We start from the raw sequence: 15,425 nt of genomic DNA on the forward strand, positions 1-15,425 counted from the left end.
CTACAGGATCTTGACCTCTCTGGAGTGAGGCTGCAGTATTCTGAGGGTGACGATGAATCTGATAGCTCTTCTAAACCAGGGGTAAAACAGAACATAAATCACAGGGTTCACACAAGCATTTATTAGCATGATCCAAAACAGCACAGCGTAATAAGGCAAGCTTGTAGAGGTGTCATCACCTGTAAAGGAAGGATAATAATAAGGGCAGAAGCACATTAGAAACACAGCTATCAAAATCCCGAGTGTCCTGGCTGCCTTCAACTCTGATGTTTTAGCAGCTGGAGCTGCTCTCACAGCCACCTGTGACTGAATGGCACGCACCTGAGAAACAGCAACCACAAACACCCTCATGTACAGAACAAACATTACAGCAAAGGGGGCAACAAATGACAAAAAGAGATCTACTGTGCCTGAAGTGTAGCTGATGAACACAACACACTCCCCGTGACAGGAGCTGAACCTGTCCGGCGACCCTAAGTGTTCCATGAGAATGCAGCCATTGTAGAGAAGAGAGCAGACCCAGCAGAAACAGACTGAAAGCTTCACTCTGTTCACTGTGATCTTTGAGGAATAGAGCAGAGGGTCACAGATGGCTATATAGCGATCTACAGATATGAGCACCATGCTGTCCAGAGAAAAAGAGAGGAAGCAGTAAGACAAATAAGGACTGAGAGCACACATCAGCCTCCCCAGCAGCCAGCACGTCTCGATGTAGCGCAGGCCCTCAATGGGCATCACCAGCAACCCCAAAAGCAGGTCGGACACGGCCAGGGACAGGAGCAGGGCATTGGTCGGGGTGTGGAGCTGCTTGAAGTGGGAGATGGAGATGACCACGAGCAGGTTGAGCACCACAGTGAGCAGTGAGACTGAAGCCAGCAGGGTGTAGAGAAGAGCGGCCTGGGAGGTGGGTCGCAGCAGCCGCCTGCAGGAGGAGTTGAGGTTGGGGAAGCAGAGGGGAGGACCTCCAGAGCCGTCCATCGTGGAGAAAGGGAAGACCTGCAACTATGCTTGAGAGTCTTCATTTATCTTCTTCAAACACACGCCCACCTTTTTCTTAAACATCCTATGAATGATGAAACTTCTTGTCTTAAACTTCATCACCTCTCCTTCTTCCTCTGTATAAATTCAGCAGGGATTTATTTTAGCTGAGCCTTGAAAAAGTTTCACAACTGTAGTATGTTGTACTCCCGAAGCCTTTCACAACTTGGACTTTGACTTGGACTTTGACTTGGGCTTATACTGATATACTAATGAAAAACACTAGAATGCTCCAAAACTGTAATTTGAGCTGTGATGTTGATTTTACACTAGCTTTGCATGATTATTGCAGAGTAGCTCTGCATAGTTGACGGTTAAAAAAATACCTTGTTTGTATCATGCTGGGCCATGCAGATGGGTCTGCTGGGCTTAAAGCTAGAGAATGAAACATCTGCTCTAATGGACATGATATAAATCTTTGATGATCTGAAACATGTAAGTGTGACAAATATGCAAAAACTTCTTCACAGCACTGAATGTGCTGCAGATCAGGAAGGTTGGACTTGATGGTCCTCTTGACTGAGTGGAACACCCTCCTAAGAGCCAAGAGGTCAGATCATGTGCAGCTTAGTACTCCCACTAAGAATCCTCTATAGAGCAAGTGTAGAAGTTCCTGAGTTCCCTCCAACACAAGCAGAAGTTTAAAGTCTTTCAATCCACTGATGCAGTAGAGTCTTGATGGGCTTTCTTCACCAGGGTGTTAACAGAATAGGACCATTTCATGTCCTGAGAGATGTAAGCAGCAGCTTTTTCTGTGGATTTTGGTGCAAAGTTTGCCACATACCAGCAGGCAAACGTGTATTAATGTAGTGACTTATTCTGTTTTATAGAAGGAATTTTGAACTTAGATTTTACTTTAGTTCATTTCAGCTGCAGTACACACAAAGGAAAAGGAGCCCACCGTGAAATGCATTCATATTAGTGCTGTCAATAGATTTTAAAAAATTAACTGTCACGGTTTGCCAGGGCAACCCATGGGGAATGTGGGGATGGAGGACTCAAACGCTGGATTCTAGAGATGAATGCAGTGCGTTTTATTCACAGTGAGTGACAACAATCCAACAATAATCCCCTGTGCGCTCCCGACTCCCGTGCAGTGTCCATTCCCCCGTGCTCCACGTCTCCACTCCCTTGTACTTGCTCCACTCTCCTCCTGGGGAAAACAACAGAGGCAGCCGTTAGTACAATCCCACGGTCGCGGTAAAGTCACACTAACTATAGCTGGGAAACTGACGGGTAGTCACGCGTATGATCCAGCTTCGAGGAGCTCTCAGCTACACTCCTATGTAGCTCCCCCGACGAGCCTGATCAGCTGCAGGTGTGTGTAATTCTCCTTCGCAGGTGTGGCCAGGCTCCAGGCAGACACATCCACACACACCCACCAAGATACACCACCATGGAAACAGGAGGCAGCAGCACCATAAAACACACATGTACACAACTTCTTACGGGTCCTGGGTCACCCAGACGCAAAACAAAATCTACCAGCAAAAAGGAAGCCCCACTTCAAACATTCCCAAAGTCCGACCGTGCCTCCAGCAGCAGTGTCACATTAGTCCCTAAAACAAAATTCAGGCGGCCTGCCACGGGTCCAATAGCCGCAGTAACATGGATCCAGCGGCCGGCCACGGGTCCAATGGCGGCGGCGTTGCAGCTCCGGTGGCCTGCTACCGGTCCAGTGGTGGCGGCGTTGCAGCTCCAGGGGCCTGCCATGAGTCCACTGGCGGCGAAGCAGAGTCCAGTGGCGGGGGTGTTGTGGTTCCAGTGAGTGCCGCCGCCGCAGCCTGACAGGCGATCCGTAATGTGCAGACCATGCTGTACGTGGATGTGGGCGTGTAGGCCATCCAGATCCCTCCGGCTCGCTGACCTCCTGCACGGGCAGCACGGGCCCCTCCGGCTCGCTGACCTGCTCGGGCAGCACGAGCCCCTCCAGCACGCTGACCTCCTGCTTCGACTGAGTGGGTCCTGGCGGTGGCCGCGGCGCTGCTACGAGCGTTTGTGATGGTGGTGGAATTGCGACCTCCAACACCTCGGCAGATGGTGAAGCCAAGAGTGGTGTGGCAGGTGCAGACAGATGAGATGATGGCGGTGTAGCAGCTGCGGGCAGGTGAGACGATGGCAGTGTAACAGCTGCAAACGGTGAAGCTGGTGACGGCTGAAGCGGCCCCTCGGACCCTCCAGCGAAGACAGATGCGTGACCAGCAGGTATGGAGACCTCTGGCCAAGGGAATACTGACTGTGACTGTACAGGGCACACAGCCAGCTCATGATGCTGCGGCTGGGGCTGTGCAGAGCAGACATTCTGTTCCAGCACCGGTCGCGCCCCGCAGTCCTCTGCTGGCAGAGTGAGCTTCTCTGAGCATTCAGCAGAGGATGGAAGCGGCAGTGTTGCCGGCTGAGTTCTCTTCTCCTCAGCCAGTACTTGCCCTTCCTGCCTTCTCTTTTCCATCTTAGCCCTCTCCACCTCTGCAAGCCTCTTCTTCTTTGCCTCTACTCTTATCCTTTCCTCCTCATCTGTTTTCTTCCTTTCTTCCTCCTTCATTTTAATAGTCACAGGGAGGGAATTTGCAAAATTAGCAGAGCCAATTTTACTCACCACAGCATCCAGGGCTGCTGGAGTGGGTAGCAGAGTGGAGGCTGCCATAGGTGGCTACTTTAGTGTTTGCAGTCTCACAGTCTTCTGTTAACAAACAAAAATACAGAGTGGGTGGAGGAAAATTATTAATTATTAAAAATTATTACTCACCACAGTCGGCAGTTGGAAAGTCCGGGAATCCGGCTGCGGTGAGGAGCCCCGGCGGCGCGAGCGTCACTTCCTTGACAATGCCGGGGCCGGCGTGTCAGGCTGAGGATCCGCCAGCTGGCCGGGCTGGAGAGCAGCCTGAGTTGGAGAGTGGAGGTGGAGGGTGTTAATTAAGAAGTCAGCGATAATCAGCTGCATCACTGCAGCCGCCGCACCAATCTGTGTATCGATCTCTTGCTCCCTTCTCCCATCACTCGTGAACAAGACCCCGAGATAGTTAAACTCCTCCACTTGCGGCAGGAACTCGTCCCTGACCCGGAGTGGGCACTCCACCCTTTTGTGGCTGAGGTCCATTGCCTCCGATTTGGAGGTGCTGATTCTCATTCGCACCGCTTCACACTCAGCTGCGAACTGTTCCAAGGCGAGCTGGAGGCCATTACCCGATGAAGCCAACAGAATCACATCATACGCAAAAAACAGAGATGAGATCCTGAAACCACCCAAGTGGAAGGCTTCCGCCACTTGGCTATGCCTAGAATTCTGTCCATAAAAAATATGAACAGAATCAGTGACAAAGGGCAGCCCTGGTGGAGCCCATCACCCACCAGGAATGAGTCCGACTTATTGCCGGCTATCCGGACGAAGCTCTTGCAACGGTTGTATAAGGACTGAATGGCCCGTACCAATGGGTCAGACACCCCATACTCCTGGAGCACCCCCCACAGGATCCCCCGAGGGACATGGTCGAATGCCTTCTCCAAGTCAGAGAAACACATGTAGACTGGTTGGGCAAACTCCCTTGCACCCTCAAGTATCCTTGAGAGGATGAAGAGCCTATCCAGTGTTCCACGACCAGGAAAAAAAACAGGAATAATTCTTCCTGTATCCAAGGTTCGACTAACGGACGGACTCTCCTCTCCAGCACCCTGGCATAGACTTTCCCAGGGAGGCTGAGGAGTGTGATTTGCCTGTAATTGGAACACAACCTCCCGTCCCCTTTCTTAAAGATGGGAACCACCACCCCGGTCTGCCAATCCAGGGGTACTACCCCTGATCTCCAAGCAACATTGTACAGGCGTGTCAACCAAGACAGCCCCACAACATCCAGAACCTTCAGGAACTCGGGGTGGACCTCATCCACTCCATGGGCTCTGCCACCAAGGAGTTGTTTAACTGCCTCAGTGACACCTCTGGTGTCCACCATTGGGTTCGGGGATTACCACCACGACAGTGGTAATCCCTGCACCAACTACCTTGCAACCGCAGCTCAGCACAGCATCTTCGGCAATGGGGATGCTGAACATGGTCCATTCGGGCTCAATGTCCCCAGTCTCCAATGCTGTTGAAGCTCTGTTCTTCCCAATCACACCCCTCCAGGTGTCGCTTTCATTGCCCATGTGAGCACTGAAGTCTCCCAGTAGGACAACGGAGTCCCCAGGAGGAGCACCCTCCAATACCCCACCCAGGGACTCCAAGAAGGCAGGGTACTCTGAACCGCCACTTGGCGCATAAACGCAGATGACGGTCAAGACCCGTTGCCTGACCCGGAGGTGAAGGGAACAAACCCTCTCGTCCACTGGGAGAAACCCCAACATACCGGCAGCAAGCCGAGGGGATACCAAGATACCCACCCGAGCCCGCTGCCTCTCACCAGGGGCAACTCCAGACTGAGACAGAGTCCAGCCCCTCTCCAGGAGGAATACCGGGACTGCAACAAGACTCAATTCAATTCAATTCAATTTTATTTATATAGCGCCAAATCACAACAAAAGTCACCTCAAGGCGCTTTATATTGTACAGTAGATAGCACAATAATAAATACAGAGAAAAACCCAACAATCATATGACCCCCTATGAGCAAGCACTTTGGCGACAGTGGGAAGGAAAAACTCCCTTTTAACAGGAAGAAACCAGGCTCAGGGAGGGGCGGCCATCTGCTGCGACCGGTTGGGGTGAAAGAAGGAAAACAGGATGAAAGACATGCTGTGGAAGAGAGACAGAGATTAATAACAGATATGATTCGATGCAGAGAGGTCTATTAGCACATAGTGAGTGAGAAAGGTGACTGGAAGGGAAAAACTCAATGCATCATGGGAATCCCCGGCAGCCTACGTCTATTGCAGCATAACTAAGGGAGGATTCAGGGTCACCTGGTCCAGCCCTAACTATATGCTTTAGCAAAAGGAAAGTTTTAAGCCTAATCTTGAAAGTAGAGATAGTGTCTGTCTCCCGAATCCAAACTGGAAGTTGGTTCCACAGAAGAGGGGCCTGAAAACTGAAGGCTCTGCCTCCCATTCTACTTTTAAATACTCTAGGAACAACAAGTAGGCCTGCAGTGCAAGAGCGAAGTGCTCTAATAGGGTGATATGGTACTACAAGGTCATTAAGATAAGATGGGGCCTGATTATTTAAGACCTTGTATGTGAGGAGCAGGATTTTGAATTCAATTCTGGATTTAACAGGAAGCCAATGAAGGAAGCCAAAACAGGAGAAATATGCTCTCTCTTTCTAGTCCCTGTCAGTACCCTTGCTGCAGCATTTTGGATTAGCTGAAGGCTTTTCAGTGAGTTTTAGGACATCCTGATAATAAAGAATTACAGTAGTCCAGCCTGGAAGTAATAAATGCATGAACTAGTTTTTCAGCATCACTCTGAGACAGGATATTTCTAATTTTAGAGATGTTGCATAAATGGAAGAAAGCAGTCTTACATATTTGTTTAATATGTGCGTTGAAGGACATGTCCTGGTCAAAAATGACTCAAGGTTCCTCACAGCATTACTGGAGGCCGAGGTAATGCCATCCAGAGTAAGAATCTGCTTAGATACCATATTTCTAAGATTTTCAGGGCCGAGTACAATAACCTCAGTTTTATCTGAATTAAGAAGCAGAAAGTTAGCGGCCATCCAGGTCTTTATGTCTTTAAGACATTCCTGCAGTTTAACTAATTGGTCTGTGATACCTGGCTTCATGGATAGATAGAGCTGCGTGTCATCTGCATAGCAGTGAAAATTTATGCTATGTCTTCTAATGATGCTGCCTAAGGGAAGCATGTATAATGTAAATAGAATTGGTCCTAGCACTGAACCCTGTGGAACTCCATAATTGACCTTAGTGTGAAGAGGACTCTCCATTTACATGTACAAATTGGAGTCTATTAGATAGATATGATACAAACCACTGCAGTGCAGTACCTGTAATACCTACAGCATGTTCTAATCGCTCTAATAGGATATTATGGTCAACAGTATCAAACGCAGCACTGAGGTCTAGCAGGACAAGCACAGAGATGAGTCCACTGTCAGAGGCCATAAGAAGATCATTTGTAACCTTCACTAAAGCTGTTTCTGTGCTGTGCTGAGCTCTGAAACCTGACTGAAACTCTTCAAATAAGCCATTCCTCTGCAGATGATCAGTTAGCTGTTTGACAACTACTCTTTCAAGGATTTTTGATATGAAAGGAAGGTTGGAGATTGGCCTATAATTAGCTAAGACAGCTGGGTCTAGAGATGGCTTTTTAAGTAAAGGTTTAACTACAGCCACCTTGAAGGCCTGTGGTACATAGCCGATTATTAGAGATAGGTTGATCATATTTAAGATTGAAGCATTAATTAATGGCAGGACTTCTTTGAGCAGTTTTGTAGGAATGGGGTCTAAAAGACACGTTGATGGTTTGGAGGAATTAATTATTGAAGTTAACTCAGAAAGATCAATTGGAGAAAAAGAGTCTAACTTAACATCGATGGTACTAAAAGTAGCTGTAGATAATATTACATCTGTGGGATGATTATTGGTAATTTTTCTCTAATGATAAAAATTTTATTTGTGAAGAAGTTCATGAAGTCATTACTAGTTAACGTTAAAGGGATTGTTGGCTCAGTAGAGCTCTGACTTTTTGTCAGCCTGGCTACAGTGCTGAAGAGAAACCTGGGGTTGTTCTTATTTTCTTCAATCAGTGACGAATAGTAAGATGTTCTGGCTTTATGGAGGGCTTTCTTATAAAGCAGCAAACTATTTCTCCAGGCTAAATGATGATCCTCTAAATTTGTGACACGCCATTTCCTCTCCAGCTTACGAGTTATCTGCTTTAGGCAACGTGTTTGAGAATTATACCACGGAGTCAGGGACTTTGGATTTGAGGCCTTAGTTTTCACAGGAGCTACAGTATCCAGAGTCGTACGTAGTGAGGAGGTAAAATTATTAACAAGATAATCGACCTCTGTTGGAGTAGCGTTCAGATAGCTGCTCTGCTCTATGTTGGTACAGGGCATTGAAGATGATAACAGTGGGTGGATTATATTCTTAAACTTAGTTACAGCACTTTTGGAAAGACATCTACTTTGATAAAGTCTACTCTCCACTGCTGTGTAATCAATTATTGTAAATGTAAATGTTATCAGGAAATGATCAGACAGCAGAGGGTTTTCAGGAAACACTGTTAAATGTTCAGTTTCTATGCCATACGTTAAAACAAGATCTAGAGTGTGATTAAAGTGGTGGGTGGGTTCTTTTACATTTTGAGAGAAGCCAATTGAGTCTAATAACAGATTAAATGCGATGTTGAGGCTGTCATTTTTAGCATCTACATGGATGTTAAAATCACCCACAATAATTATTTTATCTGAGCTGAGCACTAAATCAGATAAAAAGTCTGAGAAATCAGAGAGAAACTTTGTGTAAGGCCCAGGTGGACGATAGATGATAACAAGTAAGACTGGTTTCTGAGTTTTACAGCTGGGGTGGACGAGGCTAAGCATCAGGCTTTCAAATGAATTAAAAGTCTGTCTTGGTCTTTCGTTAATTAATAGGCTGGTGTGAAAATTGCTGCCACACCGCCCCCTCGGCCTGTGCTTCGAGATTTCTGGTAGTTAGAATGACTCGGGGGTGTTGATTCATTTAAACTAACATACTCATCCTGCTGCAACCAGGTTTCTGTAAGGCAGAGTAAATCGATTTGTTGATCAATTATTAAGTCATGTACTAACAGAGACTTGGAGGAGAGAGACCTAATATTTAATAATCCACATTTCACTGTTTTACTCTTTGGTTCAGATGTGGATACTGTATTGTTCTCTTTCTTTGTGATTTTTATGTTTAAGTTGTTTATTGCTGGTTTTTGGTTTGTTTTTGTCTTTTGGGAGCTGACACAGTCTCAATGGAGATGGGTTTTGGGGGTAGCAGGAGGAGAGAAGCTGCAGAGAGGTGTGTAAGACTGCAACTCTGCTTCCTGGTCCCAACTCTGGATAGTGATATTTTGGGGGTTTAATAAATTTGTCCATATTTCTAGAAATGAGAGCTGCTCCATCCAAAGTGGGATGGATGCCGTCTCTCCTAACAAGACCAGGTTTCCTCCAGAAGGTTTGCCTATTATCTATGAAGCCCACATCGTTTCTGGGACACCACTCAGACAGCCAGCAATTTAAGGAGAACATGCGGCTAAACATGTCACTCCTGGTCTGATTGGGAGGGACCAGAGAAAACTACAGAGTCCGACATTGTTTTGGCAAAGTTACACACCGATTCAATATTGATTTTAGTGACCTCCGATTGGCGTAAACGGGTGTCATTACTGCCGACGTGAATTATGATCTTACTGTATTTACGTTTACCCTTAGCCAGCAGTTTTAAATTTCCTTCAATGTCGCCTGCTCTGGCCCCTGGAAGACAATTGACTATGGTTGCCGGTGTCTCTAGCTTCACATGTCTGAGAACAGAATCACCAATTACCAGAGTTTGACCCCGGCGGGTGTGTCGCCGAGTGGGGAAAAACAGTTAGACACATGAACAGGTTGGTGGTGTACCTGGGGCTTCAGTTTAAGACTATGCTTCCTCCTCACCGTCACCCAGCCGCCCTCTTTCCCCAGCTGCTTGGGGTCTGCCGGGAACAGCTAGCGGGCCTATGCTATCTTCGGCTGCACCAGCTACAGGGGCCTGGCTAGCTACGGGTGAATGAAGGGTGCGGCCGAGTCTCCAATTCAGTAATCCTGGCCTCCAGAGCTGCAAATATGCTACATTTGTTACAGGTATCATTACTGCTAAAGGAGGCCGAGGAGTAACTAAACATCTGACACAATGAGCAGGAAAGTGCAGGAGGGACAGGTGAAGTAGCCATGGTGCTAACGAGTCGGCTACGAGCTAAGCTAGCGAAACAGTACAGAGACAGTGAGTGAATACTTTGGCTATAAATTAGGTAGTGAGTACACAGAAAGGGTGATTCAGATGAAGCACGTTAAGATTATACTATGAAAAAGGGATGTATCAAAAGATTTAAATTAAATTGCTAAGCAGAAAAGCTACTCAGAAACACCACTGTGTTTGAGCAGGAACAGGAAGTGATACTCTACCACAAAGCGAGCGAACACCAAGTGACAGCGCCACTGAAGCCATGCTGGATTTCCAGAAAAGAATTGAATGCGCCTGTAGCATTCAAAAGAATTGAATGCTACAAAAAGAGCTACCAGCCTCTGGACCCCGATCGATATGACAGGAATCTCTCCTTCATCAAGGTAATTGATGTGGGTCGCCGTTTTCTCGTCAACCGCAACCAGGATCACATTCAGAGCAAGATTGTTTACTACCTGATGAAGATCCACGTCCAGCCCTGAACCATCTACTTGTGTCGGCACGGGGAGAGCACAGACAATCTGAAGGGAAGGCTGGGGGGTGACACTGGCCTCTCACCTCATGGCAAGCAGTTCTCACCCACCCTGGCTTGATTTGTGGTGGAGCAGCAGCTGAAGGACCTGAAGGTCTGGACGAGCCAGCTGTGTATCCAGACTGCCGAGCACCTCGGAGTCCCGTACGAGCAGTGGAAGGCTCTTAATGAGATTGATGCAGGAATCTGTGATGAGATGACGTGTGAGGAAGTGAAGGAGAAATTCCCTGAGGAGTCTCCACTATGAAATGAAGATAAATATTATTACCACTACCCTGCTGGAGAGTCCTACCAGGACCTCGTGCAGCGGGTGGAGCCAGTCATCATGGAGCTGGAGAGGCAGGAGAACGTGTTGTTATTTGCCACCATGCACTGCCTGCTGGCCTACTTCCTGGATAAGAGTGCAGATGATCCCTCCACAAATCGCTACCTTATCATGGTGGAGGGGTTTGTGTCTCCCAGGGATCCCAGGGGCTATGTTGTCTGGGGGCTTTTGCTCCCTGGTAGGGATTTGCCATGGGAGACCATGGCAAATTGGTCCTGGGTGAGGGACCAGGCAAAGAGCGATTCAGAACACCCCTATGACAAGACCATCGGGGGAACAGTTCACCCTGCCCAGGATAGGGTTACCGGGGCCCCGCCATGAAGCCAGGCCCGGGGAGGGTGCCCGAGGGAGAGCGTCTGGTGGCTGGGCCTTAGTCCATGGGGCCCGGCCAGGCACAGCCCAAAAAAGGGACATGGGCCCATCTTCCTGCAGGCCCACCACCTGCAGGAGGCACCATAGGGGTCAGATGCATTGTGCATTGTGAGAATTTGAATAGTTTTCTTCAATCTTTTAGCACAGGTTCTCTCCTGTGAAATACAACTTTTAAAAAACAACAACAACAACAAAAAACCCTATATACTAATAGGTAAGTATACACTAATATATAATATATATTAGTGCTATCAAACAATTAAAATGTTTAATCTGATTCATCACAGGGTTACAGTGGATTAATTTTGATTAATCACATTTAAATACCATTAATTTTTATTCTATTTTAATCACATTTCATTTTGCATGAGCAAATAGACTCGGAAAAAAAGGGGAAAATATACGCACTTAACATGTTTATTGAACATCTTGCACATTCATGTTGACAAAAAACTCTTAGGAGAGGCACTTCAAGTCCTTGAAACAAGGAATCAAAGCTATGTAAAGCGGGTGTTCTTAACGATATTAATAGGTCTGCAGTTTGTTGCAATCCACTTGCAAATTGTGTAAGTCAGTGTTTCCGAGGTAGACTTACTGAGTCCCCGATGCTCCGTGAGTGGTTTGTCGCAAGTTGGGTGACATGTTAGCCAAAGTCCTAGCAGCATCCCAGACTAACGTATGCTTCACGTCAATGTGAAATTTTAAGCTGGAAGTACTTCGGTGATAAGAAAATTCCTTCTTGCACATTGTGCATAATACTTTATGTTGGTCGACTGTTCCGTCTTGTTATTTTTTTAATACTCAAATTTCCCATCGAGAGGGCCAATGTGCATTTATCATCTTCCATATTGAGTTGATTGGTTCAGCTGCCCGTCACTACCAGATCAACTGCCCATTTGCGCATGTGCGACGGTAACTCTACTTGGACAAACTGCCCGAAATGCATTGACAAAAAAATTGCAGTGATTTTGAGTCATTTTGCACTCGAGATGCGTTAATTGCTTAAAAATTTGAATTGTGTTAACCATGATGGCAGATTAATTTGCGTTAATTTTGACAGCACTAATTCATATGCAACAGCACATACTGTGGGTCCAGTAAAAAACAAACCTTCTCTTTCACGGGGGATAGAGTGCCTCGTATTAGTTAGGCACACAGACGGTAATTCTCTATTATTCCAGTTTAGATTTGTCTGTATTTTTGAGCCACTGTCGAGCTGCTGAGTTTCACAGGCCTGCTTCACACAGACACCAGGGAGTCGTTTCCTTTGTTGCAAGTCTGCAGGTAGCAATCTGGATGTGTGATGTTATATAAATGAACTATAGTGTTGCTTTTTCCCTCCATTTTTTGAAGGGACGGTGTATTACATAGAGTGTGTTTTCACGGTTATTTAAATGAAACATGGCAGAGACAAAGACCACTGCAGACCAGTTATTGTTTAAAAACACAGCTGGAAGGACAAGTACATAAAAGTTCCAGTGAAATGCTGAATAACAGTGACAATAATTAATTAGCATTAGCCACTGCAGAGGGTAAAAACACAGAGTTTATCTGAAAAGGCCCGCTGATCAGCCTGTTTAATCATGCATGCATTTATTGTATTGCATCACAGTAAACTTGCATTTACTATTACTGCATATACAGCATGTGACTGATATTTTTGTCCAACTTGTGGTTATATTTTGCAGTCAAATATGCACTTTTTAAAAATGTGAGTATTCTGGTAGTGACAAAATGCGGAAAAAGGCATCGCTCCATCTTCATCAAGATGGACTTCTATAGATTATAGTCATTTGAATGTTTTGTAGCTTAGTATTTGCATGTGTATTATTTCCCCAACAGACACTAATGTGGTGAACGTGGTGGTTGATCGTGAGGGCACTGTGAAGGATCTCTGTGGAGCATCAGAACATTTTTTAGAAAAGACTAATGACTGGTTTGTTTCAGTGCTGCCTACAGGATGTTGACCTCTCTGGAGTGAGGCTGCAGTATTCTGAGGGTGACGATGAATCTGATAGCTCTTCTAAACCAGAGGTAGAACAGTACATAAATCACAGGGTTCACACAAGAGTTTGTCAGCACCATCCAAAACAGCAAGGTGTAATAAGGCAAGCTCATAGAAGTGTCGTCACCTGCAAAGGAAGGATAATAATAAGGGCAGGAGCACATTAGAAAAACAACTATCACAATCCCGAGTGTCCTGGCTGCCTTCAACTCTGATTTTTTAGCAGCTGGAGCTGCTCTCACAGCCACCTGCGACTGAATGGCACGCACCTGAGAAACAGCAACCACAAACACCCTCATGTACAGAACAAACATTACGCCACAGGGGCCGACAAATGACAAAAAGAAATCTACTGTTCCTGAAGTTCGGCTGATGAACACAACACACTCCCCGTGACAGGAGCTGAACCTGTCCGGCCACCCTAAGTGTTCCATGAGAATGCAGCCATTGTAGAGAAGAGAGCAGGCCCAGCAGACACAGACTGAAAGCTTCACTCTGTTCACTGTGATCTTTGAGGAATAGAGCAGAGGGTCACAGATGGCTATATAGCGATCTACAGATATGAGCACCATGCTGCCCAGAGAGACAGAGAGGAGGCAGTAAGACAAATAAGGACTGAGAGCACACATCAGCCTCCCCAGCAGCCAGCACGTCTCGATGTAGCGCAGGCCCTCGATGGGCATCACCAGCAGCCCCACCAGCAGGTCGGACATGGCCAGGGACAGGAGCAGGGTGTTGGTCGGAGTGTGGAGCTGCTTGAAGTGGGAGATGGAGACAACCACGAGCAGGTTGAGCACCACAGTGAGCAGTGAGACTGAAGCCATCAGGGTGTAGAGAAGAGCGGCCTGGGAGGTGGGTCGCAGCAGCCGCCTGCAGGAGGAGTTGAGGTTGGGGAAGCAGAGGGGAGGACCTCCAGAGCCGTCCATTGGAGAGAAAGGGAAGACCTGCAACTGTGTTCGACAGTCTTCATTTATCTTCTTCAAACACACCCCCACCATTTCTCTCTCTCATTTTTTAAAAATCCCTAAATGATGAAACTTCTTGTCTTAAACTTCATCACCTCTCCTCCTTCCTCTGCATGAATTCAGCAGGGATTTATTTTAGTTGATCTTTGAAAAAAGTTTCAGAACTGCATTATATTGTATAAACCTTTCACAACTTGGAATTTGACCCATTGGGTTCATACTGATATATAAACAAATGAAAAACTTTAGAATGCTCCAAAACTGTAATTGGAGCTGTGATGTTGATTTTACAGTACCTTTGCATGATAATTCTAGAGTAGCTTTGCATAGTTCATGGTTAAAAAATACCTCATTTGTATCATGCTGTGCCTTGGTGCTGCCCTTCAGCCCAAGATGCTTTAGCTCCTCTCTCTTTAGGGTCACTATGTCTTTAAATCGACTGGTCTTCTTCTGATTGGCTGCCTCTCGCAATGTTTTAACTGCAGATGGGTCTGCTGTGCTCAAAACTAGTGATGGACATATCTGCTCTAATGGACATGATATATATCTTTGATGATCTGAAACATGTAAGTGAGACAAATATGTAAAAAATAAGAACTCAGGAAGGGGGCAAAAACTTTTTCACGGCGCTGAATGTGCTGCAGATCAGGAAGGTTGGACTTGATGGTCCTCTTGACTGAGTGGGCCACCCTCCTAAGAGCCATGAGGTCAGATCATGTGCAGCTCGGTACTCCCACTAAGAATCCTCTATAGAACAAGTGTAGAAGTTCCTGAGTTCCCTCCAACAAAAGCGGAAGTTTAAAGTTTTTCAATCCACTGATGCAGTAGAGTCTTGATGGGCTTTCTTCACCAGGGTGTTAACAGTAGGGATGGGTATCGTTTAGGTTTTATCCGATACCGGTGCCAAACCAGTACTTTTGAAACGGTGCCGGTGCTTAAACGGTGCTCGAACGGTGCTCGAACCGGTGCTTAAAGAATGGAGAACACAAACTTTGTCCAAAAACCTGTTATGTTTTTATTTTGTAGCAGTCTCTTTTTTTCTGCAAAATGATAACCAAGTTAGCCTTTTCTGCTGATACAACATACCTCCTTTGGTTGTAACCGGTGCTTAAACAATGGAAAACACAAACATTGTCCTAAAACCTCTCATGTTTAGCTGGGGTTTTTTGTAAAAAGATAACAATGTTAGCCTTTTCTGCAGCTATAGGGCATATATGGTATCACTCTATCAAACAAGAAGACAGCCGCATGTAACTACGACGGTGTTGGCTAGTTCACCTTACATGCATTAATTTAATAATGTTGTTAGCCTCAGACAAAAACC

General features: G+C 46.3%; 2 protein-coding genes and 1 pseudogene across 2 annotated transcripts; 1 reads left to right on the plus strand and 2 right to left on the minus strand.

Annotated features, from left to right (window-relative positions):
- LOC116318472 (trace amine-associated receptor 13c-like) lies at nt 1-978 on the minus strand. The gene has a single exon (XM_031737477.2). The coding sequence runs from the start codon at nt 976-978 to the stop codon at nt 1-3; it is 978 nt and encodes a 325-aa protein (XP_031593337.2).
- Nucleotides 979-3,861: 2,883 nt separating this feature from the next.
- On the plus strand, nt 3,862-11,218 carry LOC116318463 (annotated as a pseudogene).
- Nucleotides 11,219-13,084: 1,866 nt separating this feature from the next.
- LOC116318469 (trace amine-associated receptor 13c-like) lies at nt 13,085-14,062 on the minus strand. The gene has a single exon (XM_031737474.2). The coding sequence runs from the start codon at nt 14,060-14,062 to the stop codon at nt 13,085-13,087; it is 978 nt and encodes a 325-aa protein (XP_031593334.2).
- Between the last annotated feature and the right edge of the window lie 1,363 nt (nt 14,063-15,425).

The sequence above is a fragment of the Oreochromis aureus genome, linkage group 23, assembly GCF_013358895.1.
Source record: "Oreochromis aureus strain Israel breed Guangdong linkage group 23, ZZ_aureus, whole genome shotgun sequence".
Classification (NCBI taxonomy): domain Eukaryota; kingdom Metazoa; phylum Chordata; class Actinopteri; order Cichliformes; family Cichlidae; genus Oreochromis; species Oreochromis aureus.